The 26,335-nt window shown below is 38.4% G+C and overlaps 1 protein-coding gene across 1 annotated transcript in view; it reads left to right on the top strand.

Annotated features, from left to right (window-relative positions):
• The window catches only part of LOC102820687 (succinate--hydroxymethylglutarate CoA-transferase-like), a 1,213,992-nt gene extending 1,192,455 nt beyond the window's left edge, over nucleotides 1–21,537 (top strand). Inside the window, 1 exon segment of the mRNA XM_006832262.1 lies at nucleotides 21,374–21,537. Coding sequence (XP_006832325.1) covers nucleotides 21,374–21,537 — 164 coding nt within the window.
• Nucleotides 21,538–26,335: the final 4,798 nt, after the last annotated feature.

Below are 26,335 nucleotides of genomic sequence, written 5' to 3'. Positions count from 1 at the left end.
AAAATATGAGATGAAGTCTTAACAATCATTGCTTCCAAGAAGCAATCTGGGTATACTTTTTCCAAATATAGATTTATTCTTTCTTCTGGCAGTTCATGGTACATTCAACATTCTTCCCCAACATCAATTCTTCTCTGGTCTTCCTTATTCACTGCCCAGTTTTTACAATATATGAAGCGATTGAAATTCACTGCCTTGGATCAGGAGCATCTTACTTCTCAAAGTGTCATCTTTGCTCTTTAAAACTTTAAAGAGATCTTTTGCAGCAAATTTGCCTAATGCAGTATGTCCTTTGATTTCTTGTCTGTGGTTTGCATAAGCACTGATTGCTGAGTCAAGTAAAATGAAATCATTGACCATGTCAATCATTCCTCCATTTGTCACAATGCTTTTTATTAGTTCAATTGTAAGAATTTTCATTTTCTTCAAATGGAGGTGCAATGTTACTAAAGGCTGTGGTCTTCTATCCTCATGAGCAAATGCTTTAAATTCTCATCACTTTTAGCATGTAAGGCTCTGTCATCTGTATAACACAGGTTGTTGATGAGTCTTCCTCCAGTCTTCTAACCCTGTTGAAGAGATCTTCTTCATATAGTTCAGCTTCGCAGATTATTTGCTTAGCATACAGATTGGAAAAATATGGTGTAAGAAAACAACTCTACCATACACCTTTCCTGATTTTAAACCATTCAGTATCCCCTTCCTTTGTTCGAACCACTGCTTATGTACAGGTTGCTCATGCGCACAATTAAGTGTTCTTGAATACCCATTATTTGCAATGTTATCCATAGTTTATTATGATCCACACAGTCAGATGCCTTTGCAGAGTCAAACACATGTAAACATCTCCCTGGTAGTCTCTGTTTTTTAGCCAAGATCCATCTGACATCAACAATGACATCGACATCCATCATTCCATGCCCTCTTTTGAATCCAGCTTAAATTTCTGGCAGCTCTCTACTGATGTACTTCTATAACCATTTTTTTAATTGTCTCCAGCAGCAAGAATTTTACATGTATGTGATATTAGTGACGTTCTTTGATGATTTCTGCATTCCACTGGGTCACCTTTGTTTAGAATTGGCATACATTTCTCGGCATAGACAGTTGAAAGCCTCCAGTATTGCATCAGTTTGTTGAAGCATTTCAATTTGTATTCTATCAATTCCTAGAGCCTTGTCTTTCACCAATGTCTTCAATGACGACTTGAAGGAAAAGACATCTTCCTTCAATACTATCATTTCTTGAATATATGCTGCCTCTTGAAATGGTTGAACATCAACCAATTCTTTTTGATAGAGTGACTCTGCATATTCCTTTCATCTTCTACTGGTGCTTCCTGCATTTTCCATTATTTTTTTCCTATAAAATCCTTCAATATTGCAACCCAGCTATGGAATGTTTTCTTCAGTTCTTTTAGCTCAAGAAATGCTGAGCATGTTCTTCCCTTTGGTTTTCTAACAAATTTAATTATGGCACTTTACATTATCTTCTCTAGTTGTCCTTAGATACTTATGTTCAGTTCTTACACGTCATCATTTATTTCCGTTTTTTACCTTCTCTACATTCAAGATCAAGTTTCAGAGTCTCTTTTTACATGTTTTTGTGGGTTTTTCTTTCCTGTTTTTATATGATACTTTTCTTTTATGTATGATGTTTTTATGTTTTATGTTTTCTTTTATGTATGAAGACACAGCTCTTTTAGTCTTCAATCTTTGGGTCTAATGCATCAAACCTGTACTTGGGATAGTCTCTAAATTCAGGTGGAATATATTCAAGGTTGTATTTTGGCTCTTATGGATTTGTTTGAATTTTCTTCAATATCAGCCTGAACTTGCAAATGAGTAATTTGTAGTATGTTTCACAGTTGGCTAGTGGCCTTGTTTTAACCGATGCAATTGAGCTTCTAAGGAGCTCTCCTAGCATAGTAGGCTAAGCATGGGGTGCGAACGACAAGATCAACAGTTTGAAAATACCAACCCCTCCATAGGAGAAAGATGAGGCTTTCTGCTTCCAAAAAGATTACAGTCTCAGAAACCCTATTCAGGGTCACTATGAATTGTATTCTGACTCAACTGCACTCAACAACTACTTCAATCACATTTTGAATGTCTTCCAACCTGTGGGACTCATCGTTTAGCCTTATATCAGACAATAATCCTTTGCTATTCATGAGGTTTTCAGCTGCTAACCTTTTAGAAGTGGTCTGCCTCCCTCCTAGTTTGTCTTAGTCTAGAAGCTCCATTGAAACTTGACCCTGCTGGTATTTAAGATCCCTGTGGCATAGTGTCCAGCATCACAACACACAAGCCACCACAACAAGACAAACTGGCATACAAATGTAGACAGAGTCATAAACAAAGCTAAAAATATACTTGGACCACACACAGTCAGTGGCATTTGAAGCACCATGATTGAGTTTTTTTAAAAAAAAATAAGTTAAAATTAATTTCAGCAGCAATGATAAAGGGTGCCTCTTTGGGTGAGACCAGGGGTAACCTATCCAAGTTGGTGGAACATACCACATGCTGTCTTGAGTTTCTGGGATGCCTAACTTCATAAGCAGTGCTAGCCATTGAGTTCTTCTGTTAAGGATTTCCAAAGCCATATTTAAGCCTTCTGGACTTTTTCAATCCATGTTATGTTCGTTCAAATGGCTGTATCTCTTTTTATCTCACATCTAATGGGTTTAGTGTGTTCTAACTGTATGGCTCCATTTGGAACCTTGGATACCATGGCTGAAAGACGCCATATAAAAAATGTTATTGTTATGATGATGAGTTCAAGCTCTGGAGGGAAAATTATGAAATAACTTGGTACTGGTGCTTTTATTATTTTCAGAAAAATGAAATTTGGCTTCTCACTACACTAGAAAGCCTTGAAGATTAAATGCTATCTACAGCATGTATCTTAGCAATAGGCCAAAGAAGTCAAAATAAAAATGTTTGATATAGCAATTCATATATTTTAAAACAGATGTTTGCTTTTAACTATCTTTGATTTTCAGAAAGTTGACACCCATACCAGAAATTTAAAACAAAATAAACCAACTAATGAAAAATTAAATTAAACCAAAGAACTAATTGTTTTAAATTCATTCATTCTTGTTTCCAACTTAATATGACTGGTCTGCTGTGTTAACTAATTTAACCCTTAGTGATGATCAGGTGCCAGTGTGCTGTGAGGTTAAACAATAGGTTGTTTCCTAGCTTTAGAAATCCATCATTGAGGCTGGAGGTGCTGGAAAAAAAAAAAAAAAAAAAAAAAAAAGGACTATTTAGGCCCCTTCCCTAGCGATGATGTGATATTATGTTCTCATTACTTGAATATTCATTATGGTTTCATGCATATCTTGGCTACCTCTGTTTCCTGAAACTGTTTACATTATTAAGTTGATCTGGCTTATAGAAATGTAGCTTGAACTTGAATATAGTTAGAGTAAATTAGGATGTTCTCATAATTGGGTAGATCCCTTTTTCACCCTAAAGGATCAATGAAGTTCTCTAAAAGGAGGTAAGACAAACTAGTCAGGGTCTTATTACTTATGGGCCTCAAACCACAGATGGAAAACACTACAGGGCTAGTCTGAGGAATTCTCTGGCATACCGGGCACTAAGCCCTGGCTATGTATGCCTTGTACTAGATAATTTTCCACACAGAGCATAGTGAAGTCTCCATTCCTTTGGGCTGTGTAGAAAGATTCTGAAACAGGAGGAATTGGAATGTATTTATGATGCTGTGATTCCAGTACTTTCTACAATGACATATGAGGCAAAGGACAAACTAATTTGAAGAGATGAGGTAGGAATTAATACATATTGCACAAGAAATCTGGTAAAACAGTGATTTAGAAAGGCTAAGAAAACAGACTAGTTTGAAGATAAAAACTGAAATTGCCCTTTGCACATTAACTCTGGGACTCCTGAGTTCAGTTTCCTACTTGAATAATTCTTTCCTTCTCTTACTCTCCTTCTTTCACCAGAAACAGCTTGAACTAGTGGCTAAGAGTTTTTTATTATTTGTTATTACCGTTATGTGCTGTGGAGTCAGTTCTGACTCATCATCACTATATAGGGTTCCTGAGGAGTGACTGGTGGGATGGAACTGCCAATTTGGAAGAGAAAATGCCTGCATCAGTGGGGTTGTAATGAGAAATAAACAAAACAAGTATTTGAAGGATGTCTGTTATTTAATAGGTGCTTAAGACTCCCCATAGTCTTTTGAACTGATGTAGCCTTGGGCTTCATTGTTAAAGATGTTAAATGTTAAAACTCCATTTTAGAAGTTAACTTTGTCTCCAACTTGCTTTCAAAAATCTAAAAAGTCATAAGTTATCAATGCCCTGTGCAATCTAGCTCCAAAATCTGCAGGTAACCAAAGTTCCAGTGGACGCATCTGGAGTTCCTCAAATGACACCATAAACAAAGTAAGAGAAGGAAGGGTAATAATAACTGTTGTTGTTGCTAGAAAGTACTATGCCATCAGCTCCAACTCATCAGCAACCCTGTGTACAACAGAACAAAATACGGCCTGACTGTACGCCATCCTTACAGTTCTTACGTTTGAGCCCACTATTGTTGCCACTCTGTCAATCCAGCTCATTGAGGGTCTTCCTCTTTTTCGCTGACCCTCCACTTTATGGAGCATGATCCAGAGACTAGTTCCTCCTGACAATATGTCCAAAGTACAAGAGATATAGTCTCACCATCCTGGCTTCTGAGGAGCATTCTGGCTGTACTTCTTCCAAGACAGATTTCTTTGTTCTTCTGGCAGTCCATAGTGCATTCAATATTCTACACCAAAACCACAATTCAAATACATCAATTATTCTCTGGTCATTATCATTCCTTGGTCAACTTCCAAATGCATATGAGGCAATTGAAAATAAAATGTCTTGAGTCAGGTGCATCTTAGTCCTCAAACTGTCATCTTTGCTCTACAACACTTTTTTCCCCCAACTTTTTTCTTGTGATTGAGTAAAGGTTTACAGAATCAGTTTTACATTCTGCAAATCATATAGCTTCCCTCATTCCATGGTTGCAATCCTCCCCATCCTCCACATACCAACTGTTAACTATATTGACCTCTATTAATTTTGACTATTGCATGCCTTCCTGTGTCTCCCACTATGTATAACTGTGTCTTCCTCTACTAACTTTTCTCTGGTTGTATATTCCCTGCCCTGTCAGCCATGTTGATATGGATCTACCCTCTAGCCTGTTAATCACTTCCCTATCCTTTTAACCCATAACCATCATAGATTGTTTCTTTTGTCAACTTTTTTTTTTAAAACATTTTATAACATTGGTCTCATACAATATGTGCCTTTTGTGATTGGCTAATTTCACTCAGCATAATGTCTGTCCTCCAGGTTCAATCATGTTGTGAGGTGTTTCACAGATTCGTTATTATTCATCAGCAGTTTGCAGTATTCTCTTGGGAGTATGTACCACATTTAGACTGTCTCCTTCTTTCTGATATGTCTCTTACAGAAAGCATATTGAAGGGTCCTATTTTCTTGTCCAGTCTGCTTTCTATGCCTCTTGACTGGTACATTCAATCCATTCACACTCACTGTAATTATCAGTGGATATAAATTGGTTGCTGTCATCTTTCTGTTTTTTTTTGTTTTTTTAAAAAATGTTTTATTGTGAATTATAAGGAGCTCTGGTAGCGCAGTGGTTACGAATCAGGCTGCGAACCTCAAGGTCAGCAGTTCGAAACTACCAGCTGTTCCGTAGGAGAAAGAGGAGGCTTTCTGCTCCCGTAAAGATTTACGGCTTCGGAAACCCTGTACAGGGTCGCTATGAGTCAGAACTAACTCCACAGCACATAACAACAACAATGTGAATTATGTGATCATTTATGTGGTAGAACATTAGCTTTACATTCATCATATCGTATATTGTTTCAATGTCATGGTTATAATCCCCTCCATGCATCATCAACCAACCAAAGGATATATCCTGCAAGCCTGCCCCCAATGGTCAGCACACAGCCCTCTCCCCACTCTATCTCTTCACGTCATCGTCTCTGCCTCTATCTCTGGCATCACTGCTTCTTTGGGTAGGGTCCCACTCTCCACTCTTCTCTCTTGATAGTCCAAGGGACTTCTGCTCCTAGATTGCAAAGTCAATCAGTCCCCTCTTTTTGCTACGAAACATCTACCTTTACATTTCCAATGCTCACAATCAGTCCTGATAACAATTATTCACTATTGTATCACAAGAGACCTATCGGCACCTCCATTCATCAGCCCCGCCCAGACAGATTGGATACTACTCAGTGGAAATTCTACCTTCCTTTGTGCCCTCTGGATCTAGGCTCCCTCTTGAATGCTTGTAAGTTAGGCACTTCTTGCCTTTGTAGCGAACCCCCCCCCCCCTCATTTTGGGTAGCCAGTGTCCAAGTTGCCCATTCCTGTCTACTCTGTGACTGGAAGGGGTGGGAAGGGTCCTTGCTGTAAAGATTTGTTCCCTCTTTTGAGCTACTGCATCCATAGGTGTAGGTCAAATTCACCAATTGTATCAGATTACTCTTTTTTCCCTTTTCTTTATTCTTCTAGTTGAGCTCTGATCATCCAGTTATTGAAGCCAGGTCAAGTGGGTATTATCTGCAAGTGTGGATGTTCTTATGCATATGCCCTCTCTTCTTATCAGCTGGATGCTTTACTCTCCACTCTAGTCCTCTGTGGTTATGTCACTGACTCTGGGCCCAAGATCCCCAGGTCTTGCCACACTGATGGACGACCAGGTCTCCACCAGGTTCACAAGAGTCTAATGAGTGTTGTAGGACTTAGCTCGCAACTTCATTGTTGTTTTTCCCTCATTTCCCCTTATCGGTGGCGAACATGGTCACTAATCAGAGCATGTATTCTCATTAAGTCTTAGTCTAAGAAGGAGGTTTGCTCTGAGGGGACCCGGCCATTTGCTTTGATGTATCCTTGGGAGCAACTTGCTTGTCCTAGTAGTAAACCATCAGACTGCCTATATTGTTTTATATTTTTCCTGTTGGCCTTTCTTTTAAGAATTATCTTCTGTTCTTCTTGTCCCTCCAAGTTGGTCTGCTTGTTCTTTCAAGTGGAAATTTCCAACCTCAGAAAATTGTAGACGCAGTTCAGGATTCCACCTGTGGTCTTATGGAATGCAGAGGCTCTACAGGAAGTCTCCCTCACTGGGCATGTTGTAGTCCTATTTTAGGTATTCCAATCAGTTGTAGGTAGAAGACGGACTTACAAGCTTTTTATGGTGATATTTCTGGCTATTTATTTCCCTTCCCCTCAAGTGTCTATTATATGCAAGTGTCTATTATATGCAAGGGAAACCAAGATTCAAAAGACAGCCAAGCAACTTAACATTATTTCCTCTCTTTTGCCTATTCCAACCATGTCTCAATCCCTGTATCCCAGAGCCCTGTTGTTTCAAGGTTAAGCAACATCATTATTTACCTCTGTTCCACTTAGCCTATGCAAAACTGCCTAATTGTTTTCCAGTCCACTTTGTTCTTCCATTCCCCTCTCCCTTCTTGTGTATTGCCTCCTTCCCTAGCACCCAAACTACCCTGTGTCTATTCCCTGCCCTGTGCTCCATCTTCACCTCCCCCTCCTCACCCCATCCCCCATATCCTGGTAACCAGCAAAGGATCCCTCCCCCTTTAGTATGACTCTTACTACAATTTAAAGCACGATATTGAATAGGAGTGGTGATAAAGGGCATCCTAGTCAGATTCCTGTTTGCAGAGGGAAGGCTTTCATTTCTCTCCATTGAGAGTAATGTAGGCTGTTGGTTTTGTATATATGCTCTTGATTATGTTGAGGAATTTCCCTTCAATTCCTACTTTGTTGAGTGTTTTTATCAGGAATGGATGTTGGATTTTGTCAAATGCCTTTTCTACATCAATTGATATGATCATGTGGTTTTCTTTTTTCTTATTTATATGGTGGATTATGTTGATCATTTTTCTAATGTTGAACTATCCTTGTATCCCTGAGCATTTCTTTCCTTTTGATTATTTCTTCCACTCACTTTAACTTTGTAGAGTCCAATGGCAAGTTTCAGAGACGCTTCTGTTATTCATTTTTAATGATCTTTACTTTCTTCAAGCATGATGCTCTTAATGTCATCCTACAACTTTCTGGTCTTCAGTCATTAGTATCTAATGCATCAAATTTGAACTTGAGATGGTATCAAAATTCAGAGGGAATATACTCAAAATCATATTTTAACTGTCATGGATGTTCTAATTTTCTTCACCTTCAGTCTGAAATTGCATATGAGCAATTGATGTTCTGTGACATTGTTGGACCTTAGCCTTCTTTGTTGTTGTAGTTGTTTTTAGGTACCATTGAGTTGGTACTGACTCGTAGTGACCCTATGCACAACAGGATAAAACACTGCCCGATCTTGGGCCAACCTCACAACTGTTGCTATGTTTAAGCCCAGTGATGCTGCCACTGTGCCACTCTATCTCGTTGGGGGTCTTCCTATTTTTCTATGGCCCTCCACTTTATCAAACATGATATCCTTCTCCAGTGACTATTCCCTCCTGAGTCTGAAGTATGAAAAACAAAGTCTGGCCATCCTGGCTTCCAAGGAGCACTGTGACTGGATTTCTTCCAACACAGATCTATTTGTTCTTTTGGCTGCCCATGGCACTTTCAATATTCTCCTCCATGCCATAACTCAAATGCATCAATTCTTCTACAGTCTTCCTGATTCATTCTCCAACTTTTGTATGCTTATGAGGTTTTTGAAAATACCTGTTTAGGCTGATGATATTGAACTTTTCCAGCATCCCTTCCTATAGATGTAGTCAATTTGAATCCTGTGTACTTCATCTGATGATGTCCATGTGTATAGTTGTCATTTATGTTGTTTTGCTGTTGAAAAAAAGGTATTGGAAATGAATAAGTCATTGGTTTTGCAAAATAGGATCTTCAGCATCATTTCTGTCACCAAGTTCATAGTTTCCAAATACTGATCCTTCCTCTTAGTTTCCAACTTTCACATTCCAATTAGTATTAATTATCAATGAATGTTAAGTGCATGTTTGGTCAATTTCCAACTGAAGAAGTTGATAGAATTCTTCAGTTTAATTATTACTGGCTTTAGTGGATGGGACATAAATTTGAATCATAGTGGTATTAACTGGTCTTCCTTGCATGTGTATCCTATCACAGACAGCATTAGATTTGAAGACAGATCTCAAAATGCTCTTGTTTAACAGTGAATGTGATGCCATTCCTCTTCAATTTGTTGTTCCTGGTGTAGTAAACCCTATGATTATCCAAATCAAAATGGACAATACCAGTTCATTTCATCAATCTTTATGTGTTCTACTTCATTTTTGACGACTTCCAATTTTCCTAGATTCATACTTTGTGCATTACACATTCTGATTATTAATAGATATTGGGGCTGTTTCATCTCATTTTGAGTTGTGCCCCATCAGCCAGTGAACACCCCAGAAGCTTTATTCTCTTTATCTTTAATGAATAGCCATTAATGACTATTCTGGAGTACTGGTATGGTGCTGTGAATTAATGCACTGGATTGCAAAGTCAGTTTGAACTGCCAGGTTAGTGGTTCAAGTTCACCAGTCACTCCTCATAAACCCTATACAACATCACCATAGGCCAGAACCAACTCAGTAGCACTTAACAACAATAACAAAACAACAACAATGTCTATTCTATTTGGAGGAAGCAGTTCTTCCCAAGTTGTATTCTGAGTGTCCTCCAGCTGTGAGGGACTCACTTTCTGGCACTGTTACATTGCTATTCATAAGGTTTCCAGTGGCTAATTATTCAGAAGTAGTCAACCTCTTCTTTTCCCCACTGGTCTGTCTTAGTCCAGAGGTTCCATTGAGACCTGTCTACCATGATGCCATTTAAAATACAGGTAGCATAGCCTCCAGCATCACAGCAGCAGACAAGCCACTAAGCATGAAAAACTAACAGACAAGTGGTCTATTACAGCAGCTAACATTTATTCAATGCTTACCGTACAATGTTACTGTTAGATGTTAATTTGTAAAAGAGATTTTTTTAAAAACCTTTGCAACTTTATATGGTAGGTACTATTGTCATCCTTATTTCACAGATAAGGCTACAGAGGCATGATTGTAAAGTAAATTACCCAAGAGTTAGTCAATAAATGATGGAATGGGATTTGAAATTTGACATTGTGGTGTTAGATCCCACATTCTTAGTCACATTACTCTTTCACTTCTCAAGAATAATGGTTCTAAAGTTATCAGATCCATATTTCCATCTATTGTGTGCTCTTGAACTCATCATTTCTTAGCCTGTCTGCTAACTGAGCTTATATATAATTCCTCTTGTGTGATATAGGGACAAAAATGCATTCATAAATGCAAAAACTTTCAAAGATGCTTATAAGGATCAAATTCAATGACAACTATAAAACACACAGCAGTAGGTGCAACTTAAAGTGAAGTATGCAACATAGACTTTCAGGTGTGGCACCAGGTTATGAGCTGAGCATCACAGTGGTGTGCACTATTCCACAGTTTTCCAGTTTAATTGTCTTTTTTTTTTTTTTTTTTTAAGACAGAGAAAAAGCACACCTATCTTAGTTTATCCCTAAATGGCAACGACTCAGTATAGGAGAACTCTGAGTCACTTTCTGCACAGGTTCACAGTGCTTTCTGCCCTAAACTAAAGCTGCCCTAATTTCTACATGTAAGTTAGTGGGTATTTGTTTAAGGCTCAGAATCTAAAATCTCTTTAATTTTTTAAAAGTTATTTTGGTTTTAGAATGAATAATTTCACATTTCTTAAGCTGAAAAATTAATGTCTGATTTAGCTTCTTTATACTAAGCTATAATGTTTGTGTTGTCTAAGAATCCACTCAAGAACCTCTCACTCCTCCCCTCCCAAATGCCAGTATGGGATTTCTGGAAAATTCCCAATTATATGAATACAAATGATAGCTGTGGAAGAAATGTCTGGTATAAGTGTAAATCATAGCAGGCTGAGAAAGAGTGTATACAATTGTACACAACTTGTTAAAATTTCTGTTTGGTGACAATATGCACAACCACATATACATGACTTCATAATTTCTATATATGCAACTAGAGACCTGATGTGGCACAGTGGGATAAGCACTGGACTGCTAAGAGCAAGTTTGTGGCCAAACCTACCAACTGCTCGTTGGAAATCCTTTACAGGGTCACTACCAGTCAGAACCAATTTAATACCACTTAACAACAACAACATATTTGTAACTAAATGACACTGGTCACATACTTCACAGCGTGTCACCATTCTGCTATTTCTAATTGTTATGTCACCATTAAGTTAGACTCTTAGCCACTGAAAGTTCTTGTGTGTGCTTTAGGTTCACTGTTGTCAGTTTATGCTCACATAGATAGGATATTTTTTAATAACACAAGGTTCAAACTAGACATTCATTATTAACTGAGATAAACTATTGTTTAGTTTAATGATGAGTTCATGGAATAATTTAGGTTCAAGGTATAAAAATTATTTTCAGGCATGGAATCTTTTATGAAAAAACACATTTGTCTACAAAATTGAGCTTTATGGATTATTTTACTTTCATTTAATTTTCTTGCTGTAGACACAAAAACTCTTAATGTAATAGACTTTGAAATAGAGCTTAGATAAAGGAAAAAAGACTTCATACACAGTTTATTTAAATAAACAGCATCAAAACTATTAGAATAAATATGCTTGCCTTGGCAATATATTGTTTAGAAGTAATAGCATTTATCAGATGAATTCCTTCTAAATTGATATATCCTTGCCAGAACTGTTCTGTGAATTCTAAACTTGCATAGTTAAAGATTGTCTAACATCTCCCATTGGATATCTTATTGTTGTTGCTGTTAGCAACCATTGGACCAGCTTTTACTCATGGCAAGCCTTTGAAGCATTTCCCAGTTCTACACCATCTTCACACAATAAATACTAGAGAGTGAACTGCAAGGTCAGCAGTTCAAACCTACCAGCTGCTCCAAAGGAGAAATATGAGGCTTTCTGTTCCTTGGAATATTTAAAGGTTAAAAAATATTTAACCCTACAGGGTTGCTATGAGTCAGAAATGACTCAACAGAAACACCACCATCTTCATAATTTCTGGCCATGCTTGAGTCCATTAGTGTGGCTACTGTGTATTTTGAGTGCCTTCCAACCTAGAGGACTTTATACCAGACAATATTCTGTTATGATTATTGGCTACTATTTTGAGAAAGATCACCAGACCTCTCTCCTTAGTCTTCCTTAGGTTGGAAGCTCCAGTGAAACCTGTCACCATGGGTGATCCAGCTGGTATTTGAAAGAGTGCAAGTATATTTCCCATCATCACAGCAACACACAAGCCACAAAAGTATGACAAACTGACAGATGGGTGGTTGACCTCACATTTAGCTTGTCCAAATAACATTCAAATTTACCTTGTCCCCCCAAAATATATATTTTTTCAATTCAACAATTTTTGCACGTACAGTTCAGTGACATTGATTGTATTCATCATGTTGTATAACCATTACTGCTATTCTTTTCACAATCATTCCACCACCATTAACTGAAAACCAGTGCCCACCGAGCGATTACTCCATTGTTCCACTTCCTTTCTAGCATTGGTAACCACTAGCAACTTTTGGACTCTATACATATGTCTATTTCATCTAAGTGGAATTGCAGAATGTTTATCCTTTTGAGACTGACTAATTTCATAGTTTTCAAGGTTCATCAATGTTGTAGCATGTATCAGGATTTCATTTCTCTTTATGGGTGATTAATATTCCATTGTATGTATATATTACTTGTTTGAAAAAAAATTATTGTAGTTTGAGTGAAACTTTACAGTGCAAATCCATTTTCCATTCAACAAATGGAAAAATGGTGTGGAGGTCATGTCTGCTCTCCTCCAGCTTCACAAGGGGAAAGAGAAGCAAAATTCACATCAGCTCAAGGCTAATACCTCTGACGCAGAGGTATTAGGGGCAGAAGCCCCTATTCTCCAACAATCTTTGCCCTGTTCTGACATCAACAACATTCTACTTTTCTGCTGGGTTTCATAATTCATTGCAATAGCCACATAGAACTCACAGATAATACTCACAATTATGGGGTTTATTAGGGAAATTGCTGTGAGGTACCATCAAGTTAGTTCCAATTCATAGTAACCCTATACACAACAGAGTAAAACACTGCACAATCTTAATTGTTCTGTTAAGACTGTTGTTGCTATCACTGTGTCAATATTAGGGAAGTCAACAGGATTGGTTTAGTGTCAGAAACAACTCAGAATAAAGTTCTCTGGTCAGGAGGGCCTCTTCTCAGCATATACCATAGCAATGCCTAGCTCTCTCATCCGTGGCCTCAAAGCCACACTTCTGCCCTGTCTGTGTCCTGCTTGGGCAGTGTTACAAGTTCCTTGTTGCTGTTAAGTGCTATCAAGTCAGTTATGACTCATAACAACCTGGTATAGGGTTTCTGAGGAGCAGCTGGTGGATTTGAACCTTTGACCTTGTGTTGTAGGGTAAGCAATACAGTGCTTACCCTCCAGTGTTACACAAGTTACTTTAGCCCTCATATAAAAGCCCCAAGGGCATATTCTGCTAGGAAGCCTCCTGTCAGTAAGCACACAGCTTTCCTCAGTGTCTGGGCTGGGCAGCCTGCTGCTCTGCCTGGATGCTGACCCTGCCGCTGCTGCGGTGGTGTTTCCACACAGGGATCTCATGTTCCATCTGTGGCTTTCTTTCTTGATGGTCCTGGGATCTGTACCTGCTTCTGAGATGGTTCCTTGGTAGCCTAGTGGGATGGTAAAACACTAATCCTTGTGCTAGAGGCCCATACACCCTATTTGTTTGGTTCCACCCAATCACAGACAGCATTGTTCCTCAAGTAGGATCTTGAAATACTCTTTTTGACTATGAATGTGAAGTCATTCCTCTTGAATTTGTTATTTCTGGCATAGTAAACCATCAGATTGTCAGATTCAAAATGGCCAATGCCAGTCCATATTATTAATGCACTAATACGTAGGAATCCTAGTGTGGGATTGCTGGTTAATGCACTGGACTGCTAAATTGGTTTGAACGGCAAAGTTGGCAGTTCAAGCTCTCCAGTCGTTCCTTGGAAATCCTATCCAGGGTTGCTATGGGTTGGAACTGACTCAATGGCACTTAACAACAACAATGCCTAGAGTATCAATCTTCATGGGTTCCATTTGTTTTTTACAGCATCCAAATTTCCTAGATTCATACTTTGTGCATTCCAAATTCCGATTAGTAATGGATGTTCACGGCTATTTCTTCTCATTTTGAACTGTGCTCCATCAGCAAATGAAGGTTGTGAAAACTTTACTCCATTCACATCATTAAGGCCTACTCTACTTTGAGGGGAGTCCAGGTGTGGCACTGTAAGATCAGCACTGGACTGCTAACCAAGAGGTTGGCAGTTCAAACTCATCAGCAACACCTTGAAAATCCTATATGGGGTCACTATGAGTCGGAACTGACTCAATGGCACTTAACAACTATTCTGAGGAGACAGTACTTCACCAGTCATATTTTGAGTGCCTTCCAACTTGAGGGGCTCACCTTCCAGCACTTATTCAACAATGTTCCTCTGCTATTCTTAAGGTTTTTAGCGGCTAACTATTCATAAGTGGCCCACCTCTCCTTCTGCCTAGTGTATCTTAAACTTGCTGGTATTTAAAATATCGGTGGCATAGCATCCAGGATCACAGCAACACACAATCTGCCACAGTACAACAAACTGACAGATGAGTGGTAATAAAGATAAATGGTAAGAATAACTGGCATTTTTACTTCTTCTTTAGGGAATATAGACATCTAAATAGACAATTTTAATACACTATAATTAGTGCTGTTATAGGGGGTGTCCAAGGTAAGTAGTGCCATTCAAAGGAATGTTCTTGGCCTCAAGTTCAAATAGATTTTCTTTGGTTATATTCCATCAGTTACTTAATATCTTGCCACATTATAATTTGCTTCATATGTGGATCTTGAATTACTTATGCAAATTTTGTTGTATTTTAGAGTTTCTAATTCTTTTTTTCTTCCTTACACATGTAACTTTATCTCATTCTGGTAATTCTGGTGTAGTCTGATAGTGTTCTTTTTTAGATGGCCTGTTTCCACCAACCTACACATTGTCTGCCCGTTGACTTGTTCACTGTTCCTCTGCCCCTGGGAACTTCGTAGATATTTTTAATCCTGATTTTAGATTTAAGTCCTTTCTCTTTTTTTGTCTTTCTTTCTCTTTCATTCACTGTGTTGGATTCTCAGATAATTGTTTCAATTTAAACACATGCCTTCTTGTCCATTACTAATGTTATTTATTTGAAACTATCACCTCTAATTTTCTTGCTTCACTCTCTTGGAACTCCTGTTTTATGAAAATGCTTAGGTTTTCATCTCACATTTTAACTCTTTATATATTTCTCCTTACATTCTTTTCTAATTTTTGAACTTTATTGTTTAGTTGAAATTTACATAGCAAATTCATTTTCCATTAAATAGTTCTAATTGTTCTGTAACATCTCCACAATCCCAGCAATGTGTCAGCACTCTGTCCAGTTCTACGTTGGGTTCCCTATTTCCATTAATACGGTTACCCTGCCCCTCCCTACATTCACATCTTTGCTTCTAGGCAGATGTTGCCCCTTTGGTTTCCTATACTTGATTGTGTCAAGTACACATTCCTCCTCAGTATTGTTCATTTTATAAGCCAGTTTGTTGTTTTGCTAAAAGGTGGTCTTCAGGAGTGGCTTCAGTTCCAAGAGAGAAGGTTGTCTTAGGGCAGTACTCTCAGGGGTTCCTCTGGTCTCTGTCAGACCAGGAAGTCTGGTCCTTATTTTAGAAATTTGAATTTTGTGCTATATTTTCATGCACTCTAATGGGGCCTTCTATTGTGTTTCTGGTCAACACTGTGGGTAGTTGTAGACAAGAACCTTATGGTTTTCCTGGTCTCAGGTTAGTGTAGGCTGAGTCTTTTGTTTTCTTCATTTTACTTTGCTATAGATGGGGAAAGATCAATTGTTGTATCTCTCCTAACATTCTTGAAGGTCTTTTAAAATTTACTTTTCATTAAATTATTGATTTTAACAATCATATTTAAAATGTTTAAGTGATAAGTTTTGTTTGTTTATTTTACATAGCATCATTTTATTATTTTCTTCTTCACTCAGTTATTTTTATTTTGCCCTCCCGCACTCCTCCTTTTGTATAGATCTCACACACTTGGTGATCCTTGGTTGATCATTCTTATACAGAAAACAAGACTGAGTGGCTGCCATTGATGAGCTCATTGTTGAGGATGCTCTTTTCTCTCCTTGTGCATACATTGAGTAGGAAGAGTAATCAAGGTAGACAGGCCTCACTTTAGGAGGAGTGACTGTAGCTTAAGCAGGGGCCTCCAAAACAAATTCTGTCATTGAATGCAGGAATGCATGTACCCTGATGTGTGTGCACTGGGCACCCACACCCACACTAAAAGTTTAACTTCCCTTGAGCAACTTGAATTTCTTTTTTTTTTTAAATTCAGTTGGTGTTTTGTCATGCACGGGCTACTTGAACTCTATTTTGATGAAGGCCACTAAAAGGTTATGGGGGACCAAACTGGCTTAGTTATTCTGCATTTTAGATATTCAATATTACTGCTTTGAGTCTAACTTCTATTCCCAGTTGTATATCTCTCATAACTATTATTTGAAGCCCAGAGGTTCCTGAGGGAGAAAATGGATCAATTGGGATCAACCTTGTTCCAATCTTCTTGGAAACTGATTTGCATTAATCTGGATCCAACTTCTCTACTTCTTTTACCCATCAACTTGATCCCATCCACATTATTCTTAACTTTGTTGAAATGTTATGTCCAAATGGAGTAATACTCCATTCCATTCTTTTAATTAATAATAAGTTTTCTGTTGTTTTGGGGTGTTTTTTGTGTTTTTTTTTTCAAACTTCTTTAATTTCAGTGAGATTTTAGGAGACAGTGAAGGCAATATATATCTTCAACGTCAAAACTTACTATTTGAAATTACTATAACTTGTCATCATATAGGTACATTTTATTTAGCCATTGCCCAGGTTTTTTGTTTTGTTTTGTTTTTCAAGTTGTTTTCATTATCATTTTCATAATTGGTGCCAACTTTAATGTACTGAACAACAACAACAATAATTTGGCTTCTTTATATGGGAAGGAAAGTTTAAGGGCAGACCCATGGAAAATAGTACAATAAAAAATAAGGAACTAAACAATTAGTAACTGAGATTACCTTTAGAAGCAATGAACAGATAGACAATTCAAGTCAAAACACGTAAAAAATCAGACTTAAAGAATATTCAAAATTGCAGAGTAGGGAGCCACATTGGATGGAAAAAGCTGTTAAGAGCATTAAGCAGATTTAGAAATTTGTATTTCTTCTTGCTTATACTTTTAAAAAATATTTCTCATTATTTCACAAGTGGTATTTTTCCATTCAAGTATATAAATACTTTTAAAGCTTGTGATAATTAGTTGACAAATTCCTCAAGAAAGACTGTACCAATTTACATGCCTACCAGTAACATGTCACCAACATGTTTTTCTTAAAAACAAAAATACTCAAATATTACAAATTTTGTTAAAAAAACAATTTTATTGTTATTTTCCTATTAATTCCTTTACTTATGATTTATACTGAATTTCCATCCTTATTATATTACTCAGTGCTCCTACAAACTTCACTTTGTTGTTGTTGTTGTTAGGTGCCATCGATTCGGTACTGACCCATAGCGACCTTATGCACAGGAGAACAAAACACTGCCCAATCTTGGGCCAACCTCACTACTGTTGCTACGTTTAAGTACATCGATGCTGCCACTTGGCCAATCCATCTTGCTGGGGGTCTTCCTCTCCTTCTCTGACCCTCCACCTTACCAAACATGTTATCTTTATCCAGCGACTGGTCCCTCCTGACAATATGTCTGAAATATGAGAGACTAGGTTTGGCCATTTTGGCCTCCAAGGAGCACTCTGGTTGCACTTCTTCCAAAATGGATCTATTGGTTCTTTTGGCAGCCCATGGCACTTTCAATATTTTCTTCCAACACCATAACTCAAAAGCATCAATTCTTCTATGGTCTTCCTTATTCACTGTCCAGCTTTTGCATGCATATGAGGTTATTGAAAATACCATGGCTTGGGTCAGGTGCACCTTAGTCCTCAAGCTGACATCTCTGCTCTTCAACACTTTAAAAAGTTCCTGTGCAACAGATTTTCCCAGTGCAATATGTCGTCTGATCTCTTGACTGGTGCTTCCACGAGTGTTGATAGTTGATTCAAGAAGAATGAAGTCCTTGACAACTTCAATCTTTTCTCCATTGATAAGAATGTTGTTTATTGGTCCAGTGGTGAGGATTTTTGTTTTTCTGGCATTGAGATACAATCCATACCGAAGGCTGTGTTCTTTGATCTTCATCAGTAAATGTTTCAAGTCCTTTTCACTTTCAGCAAGCAAGGTTGTATCATTTGTATATCGCAGGTTGTTAATGAGTCTTCCTCCAATCCTGATGCCACATTTTTCTTCATAGAACCTAGCTTCTCGTATTATTTGCTCAGCATAGAGGTTGAATAAGTATGGTGAAAGAACACAACCTTGTCGCACACCTTTCCCAATTTTAAAACATTCAGTGTTCCCATGCTCTGTTCGAACAACTGCTTCTTGGTCCAGGTACAGATTTCTTAGAAGTACAATTAAATGTTCTGGAGCTCTGGTAGTATAGTGGTTACGAATCAGGCTGCTAACCTCAAGGTCAGCAGTTCAAAACTACTAGTGGTTCCATGGGAGAAAGATGAGGCAGTCTGCTCTCGTAAAGATTTACAGCCCTGGAAACCCTGTGTAGGGTAACTAGGAGTCGAAACAGACTCCATGGTTCTTAACAACAACAATTACTAATGGTGTTACCGGTAGAGCTCCTCAATAGTGTTTTCTTGGCTACATCTTAACTGAAGCAGATTGCCAGACCTTTCTTCCATAGCTCCACTGCATCATTTCAAACCACTAACCTTTAGGCTAGTTATTGTTGTTGTTGTTAAATGCTGTTGAGTTGGTTCCGAGGAGCAGCTGGTGGACTTGAACCACCGATCTTTTAGTTCAAACTGACCTTGCAGTCCAGTGTATTAACCCGCAGCACCACACCAGCACTCCTTTAGGCTAGTAGTCAAAAGCAAGCTGTGCCAACCAGGAACCCTTGTTGTTGAACATTGCATTTCAAACCGATCTTGTAGTCCAGTGCATTAACCCACAGCACCACACTAGGGCTCCTTGGCACACTATAATACATTAGGAAATGGTAAATATTACTACTACTGCTCTTCCTAATATAAGTAATACAATGCTTTTGTTGTTTAGTGCCATCAAGTCAGTTTCGACTCATAGTGACCCTGTATAAATTTTCCAGTGCTTATTCTACAGAACCACAGACTTCTTACTAACATTAGTAGGACAGAGACAAGGAGGGTTAACAAACCAGGTTCTTGGGGTATTCAAGTGATTCTTTTCCAGTCAGTATTCTCGCTTCAGATATTTCCCTTGGGAAAAAGCCACATTACATAAACTTCATAAGCTTGTATTCTTTCATTGGAACCCTTTCTAAAGTCAATTTTTAGATTAAAATTATCTTTGTATTACACCTTCTCCTCATTTATAAATATGGTTAGATTCCAAAGACAAGGTCTTGATACAAAAATCAGCATTGTGCAAAACTGCAGGATGACCGCATTAGGTCACAAAATGGAAGAAGACTACATCATCACATCCCTACCACATTACATTGTTATTTAACAGCCAAACCACTGAGAATCATGGTGGGTTTAATTGCTGTTCTTGAGGTTCGAAGTCCACACCAAGAGTCCAATTATGAGATAGAACTTTACATCTTTGTTTGTTTCCATTGCTATTGCTATCTAACTTGTTTTGCTGGACAGCCAACATAAACACCATTGGCTAAATAAGGAAGCAAAAGTAAAATGTATTGAAGTAACGTATTCATCAATGCCCAACTTTGACCTTAGACGGGTAAGAAGTAAGAAGAGGTTAACAAATGTCAATGGAAAGCTTACACCCTTTAATGTAAGATGTTCAAATGGACATGATTTGCATCCTGGCTCTGTTAATTATTAGCCAGGTGGCCTTAAGCAAACTCTTAGTTTTTTGCTTATACTTTAGTGCCTTATATGCAGAGTGGGCATAATAAATTCTATTTCTACAGGTTGTTAAAAGTATTGCTTGGGTTACCGATGCTCAGCACATAGCAGGCAATAAATGTCCTTTTACCCTTACACTGCAAGCTTCAACAGAGATGCTGGGGCAGCTACACCAATGCTTTTTTGTAATCATAGTAGCCAGCATGTTTTACTCATTATTATGGGTTAGCTAATGCTTACTTGAGTTGGAATCTCCTAGGTGGTATGGGGTTTAATGTTTACTCAAAGCTTTCTGTCCATTAGCTCATTTAAATTCTCACATCAATTAATTCTACATGAGAAACATGATCATACATAGTTTACAATTGTAGAACATGGAGTTTAAAGAAGGTAAGCAATTTGCCAAGGATCGCTCTGCTAAAAATTAGAAGAGCTGAGATCCAATGACAGATCCCTGACAATGCAGTTTGTACAGATAACCTCTTGCTTACTGCCAAAAGCTTCAATTATGTTCTGGCTGATGTTTAGTTGACCTGAAAACTGTGAAATTATACAGTAGACCAGTAAACAGTTGTTGTTGGGTTGAATCCAATTCATGGTAATCCTACAAGTATCGGAATAACGTCTCAGGCCTTTCTTTCAAGGTGTCTCTCTCTGGTTGGACTTGAACCACTAAACTTTTAGCAAGCAGCCAAGTCTATTAATCATTTGTACCACCCATGGACTCATATAGTACCTGCTGAATAGAAAACATTCATGTTTCATTCATCTAGAGTTGGATTTCTAACTCCAAAAGAGACACTATGTACCTGTACTCATCACTAACCAGGACCCACAGACTACACTCACTTGAATGGCTTCCCCTTGAGAGTCTTTATGAGAAGACTAACAGCTTCTGAACAAGTCTGGGCCACGCTAGCCACATTCATGCATCCCTTGCCTAAAGGTGGGATATGTCTGATGACCACTGCATAGTTGGATGAACCTGAGTCAAGAAAAGCCACATGTGAAAATGCGTTTCTTCTCAAACTGAGGGTCCATCTGTAAGGGTGTAACTGGCAATGATATTCTTGGCATTCATTGAAAACACCCCAGGCTGCTTGGGTAATTAATTTCCTAGGGTTAGTCATTAACAGGCTTCCTGCCTTCTTCCTTGTTTGACAGGCCCAGCTGTGAGATACAGCAAGTTCAAGATGTCAGCGGCCAGGCCACCTCCCTTGCTCGGGCAGCACACAGTGCATGTCCTGAAGGAAGTCCTTAGATACAATGACAGCACCATCAGGGAACTGCTCAGCGCTGGAGTGGTGATCCAACATGAAGCCAAATGACAAAAGAAAAACATTTTTGTCCTCAAAACCACAATCTGAATACACTTTGCTGGCAATGGGAATGCTTATTCTGGATCCTTCTCCCCAGTTCTGGTGCCACTGAAAAGAAAACCTAAGAGTAGCCCCAGATTTCCTGCCTGGCAGTTCCAGAATGGTTCTGGGATTAATGAATTGAGTGTCTTTTAAATGGACTCCACACCATTTCTTTTCATACCATTTTCTTTCTTTCTTTCTTTCTTTTTTCAGATAAAATGGATTAATTGTGGATTTGTGGGATTTTTTTTTTTTTTAATGATTTAATTTTTTTCTGGCAAAATGTGCTCCTCATTTTAATTAAGTTAATAGCCTAAACATTTGCCCTTCCAGCCCACACAGGCCTGAAAGAGAGTAGATCCCTTAACATTCTCTACTTGCATGTAAAGTCCTCATTTAAACCTTTGTTAGGCAGTCAAAGCATTAAGCAGAGTGACAATCTCTGTGATTCATTTTAAGCATAATAACTTAATTTTAAGCTCATGGACCCTTTGTTAATCCATAATTTAAACCATGGACTTTGCTGATGTCCACTGTAAAACTGAACTCTGTTCTCTCCTGTGGGAGTAAATGTGTGCTTTATGTTGTATTTTGCTTGTGATCTCTAGATGTGTGGAAGAAAATAAATTTCTACCTATTTGAGGGGGTATGTGTCTGTCTATTTGGGGCACTGGGGAGTGGTACTTTAATCAGTAAAAATGCAACTGGTTTTGAAATGAATGTCATATGCTACCCAGGTATTAAACCATGTATAATTAATGACAAATGGGAGAATAAAAGGAAAGCACTTCTTTGTAATTTGGGCTTCCACTGAAAAATATCTCATGCCTTAGTAGCAAGTATTTTGATTTATTGGTGTTTTCTAAATAAAGTAAAATATTTCTTTGTCTAGAAAGTGAGAACTAGTGTGCACATTTATTTCAAGGTAAGTTTTCCCTTAGCCTGCGAATCACCCAAACCCAGGTACAGGCAGGGAAACAGATGATCCCATGATCAGTATCCTGATATGACCTCAACTCATGGCTCCTAGCGCAACTATTTTAAAGCAATGTTATTACATACCAAATGGTAATTGGAAGTTAAATTACAGATGTTCATCTTTCAAACTGTGATTTAGAATTCATTTTCTTTCTGTGTTCTTTTTTATTAGAATGAACTGAGCCATGTCTCCATGCTGTAGGCCCAATATGTTTCTAGAATCAAGGATTCCAAATAACTAGGAAATTCATCTTTTCACAAGGCCTCCTGGGAGTTTTTAGAAGAATGCCTAATTTTTGAAGCACTTATTGTCCTCCCTGCCTTGCTTTTTGTAGACATCTTATTTTGAAGAATTCCTGCTGTTATCCCACTATCTCAGGATTCATCATACAAAGATAATTGGATGCCTTCGGCAGTGTTTTTCCCCCAATGGTTAATTCGTGGGGACACTCAAGTCAGGTTAGGTATCTAAACAGAAGTTTTCCATATTTGGACAGTTAGCATGGAAGATTGTAAAAAGTTGGATGATAGAGATTAGGCAAAGCCATACACCTTGAATAACCAATGTACCGTTTCCTTTTTAAAACAAATTTCTGACCCAAGTACATACATATCGTCATGCATAAGTTCCTTGGTTACTGAGCAGTAACCCTACACACTACATATGTATAGGAGGACATTGACCATCCATAGAGAGCCAGAAAATGCCTTTAAAACCTTCCTATTAACAACAACAATATGCAGTCTTCATGCATAACAGAGATGCCATTGAAGTGAAAATTATGTATCAAGTTTAATCATGGATCTAGCTGCTCACTTCCAACTACACAATCAAAATGATCCAGGAAGGCTCAGAACCTTTGGGTCACCTAAGAGAAGGCATTTGTTTTATGGGTTTAGTCAAAGCAGTTACTTCCGAAAATATTTCAAGTTCAGATAGATAATTAGCCCTGAAAGAAACATTGTTGCTTGGTGAAATTTCTAGCAATATGCCTCAGATCAAGTTATGCTTATAAACAAATGTGCTGTTTTAATAATCAGGGCCTCTTATCTTACACATTTCTGAAACAGAGCACACTACTCAGATGCCATGTGCTCAAGTTCAGTTTGTGTCAAGGCCTGCCTTCTGGCAGGTTTGTGAGTGAGTTTGGCCAAGAAAGTTCCCTGAAACTTAGTGGGTTAATTATTTTGGAGTTGAGGGTGTGTCCACAAGCTTTCTTTCCTTAACTTTTTGACTTTCAGGATAATCAAGCACAATATTTTCCACACTAGTCTGATATGCTGAATGTTTCTCTAGCAGAAGAGAAATGGTTTTGACTAAATTTGTGTGGCTACTCTTGCAGCCTGATGTTATCTGGATCCAGAGGTAAGGAGATACCTGTGAAGTCAGGATTTAAAATACAAAAGAGGTTTCACATGTTGTTGTTAAGTGCCATCAAGTTGGTTCCAACTCACAGTGACCTTGTATAGGGTTTCTGAGGAAGAGTTGGTGAGTTTGAACCACTGGCCTTGTGGTTATCTTAAAGGGCCACACCAGGACTATTATCTTGATCCAGGAACAAGAAGATAGACTTGCAATCATGATTTAAAAACAAAAGAGGTTTCACATAGGCGTTTCATAATAGGGTATTACTGTTGTTATTGTTGTTGATAAGTGCCATCGAGTCGGTTCCGACCCATAGCGACCCTGTAACAGGGTTTCCAAGGGTGTAAATCTTTACGGGAGTAGAAAGCCTTATCTTTCTCCCGCGGAGCAGCTGGTAGTTTCGAACCGCTGACCTTATGGTTCACAGCCTGATTCGTAACCACTACACTACCAGAGCTACTAGATGACACAAATCCAAATCAAACTCACTGATTTTGAGAGCAGACCACCTCATCTTTCATCTTTCTTCTGGGGAGCTGCTGGGGGATTTGAACCAATGACCTTGCAGTTGTCAACCCATTACCTAATTGGCAGTGCCACCAGGACTCCTAGAAAGCACATGTTGGGTCTTTATCACAAAGACTTTCCAATTACTCTTGTCAGCCTTCTTCAGGGAATTTACTCCCTCTCATTATTCCCCTGAATTTATTTCATCTGTGTTTCTTTGTCCTTGTGGCCTTAGCATGTTCTGTGTTTTAAAAGCTTTGTAGAGGTGAGTGTTGCTTGTCACTCTTCCATATGGCTAAAATAACAGGTCTAAAGGGTTTCAGAGATAATGCCAGGTCTAGGGCTGAACATACTGTCCAGATCTTTAGCCTCATCTTCCAACTGCTCACCATCCATTCTAAATTGGTAAAGAAGATGAGTAAACAACAACAACAAAAAAACACTTTCCGCACTCTCCAGGCCTTGGCCCTGGGCTATTCATTTCCAAACTTTTCCACCAAGTTTATCATATTCTCCTTGCATTTGCTTCCCATAAAGCACACTACCTGCTGTGTGGAGCCTTTATAAGAGGATTCTTCAGTTGATACAATGAGCCTGAAAACAAAAATGGTTGTCAACCTTGACTATATTATCAATGATCCTTAACCAGTTGCTGTGAAGCTGATCCCTACTCAAGTCAACCCTCTGAATGTCAGAGCAGAACTGGTTTTTTAATGGCTCATTTTTTGGAAGTGAATTATAAAACCTGTCGTCTGAGTTGCCTCTGGATAACAAACCTCTAACTTTTCAGTTAGAAGTTGAGCACATTAACTGTTTGCTTACTCAATGACCCTTGTTGATGTTGTGGTTTTAGTAAAGCACCATCGTGTCATTTCCAACTTATAGGGACCTTGAGTAGGGTTTCCAAGGAAGGTATAGTGAGTTTGAACTACAAGGTTGTGGTTAGTAGTTCAGTGCTTATTCTACAGCACCACACCATGATCCTTGTTGTTGTTAAGTGCCATGGAGTCAATTTGTTGTCACAGCAACAATTTCCAGGATTTCCAGGATATGGCTGGTGGGTTTCAACTGCTGACCTCGTGGTTATCAGTCCACTGCTTAGCTTACAGTGCCAACAATGATCCTTGTTGTTGCTGTTGTTCAATGTTGTTGAGTCAGTTCTGACCCATAGCAACCCAGTATAGGGCTTCTGAGGAGCAGCTTGGTAAGTTTGAACTGCTGACATTGTGGTTCACAGTCCAGTGCTGATCTACAGTGCCACACCAGGAGTCCAAAATACCAAACACATTCCTTTTCTTTATCTTGTGGTTGCAATCTTTGATAAAGAAGAGGAGATTCAGATAAAAAGTGGTATTTTTCAATTCTAAACAGCATTGTGAGGGAAAAAAAAAACAAAAAAAAAACAAGAACATATTGCATAAGCCCTTATATTGACATCTAGAAGTTTTCTTAGGTATCAGGATACAATTACATCCCTTCTTAGAATCCTCATATAGCAAATACTGTTGTTGCTAAGTGTTGTGGAGTCAGTTTCAACTCATAGCAACCCTGTATAGAGTTTCTGAGGATTTGATTCTTTTAGAGGAGTGGAAAGCTTCGTATTTCTCCTGCAGAGTGGTTGGCGGGCTCAAACCTCTGACTTTATGGTTCAAAGTCCAGAGCTTATCCTATAGATCCATTGTGCTTCCCCTATAGTAATATTAGGGTTAAATTTTTTATAAACCACTACTCCTGGAAGATTCTTGAACAGTTTCTCAATACATACATGACGCATTATCATCCAAGCACAAATAACCCTGAACTTTTTAACAAGTCTTGTTATGTATGTTGTTGTTGTTGTTATGTGCCATGGCGTCAGTTCTGACTCATAGCGACCCTGTACATCTTTCCGGGAGGAGAAAGCCTCATCTTTCT

The sequence above is a fragment of the Chrysochloris asiatica genome, unplaced genomic scaffold (genome assembly GCF_000296735.1).
Source record: "Chrysochloris asiatica unplaced genomic scaffold, ChrAsi1.0 scaffold00006, whole genome shotgun sequence".
Taxonomy (NCBI): Eukaryota; Metazoa; Chordata; class Mammalia; order Afrosoricida; family Chrysochloridae; genus Chrysochloris; species Chrysochloris asiatica.
Note: the sequence above shows the minus strand (reverse complement) of the source record. Positions and strands in the feature narration are given on the sequence as shown.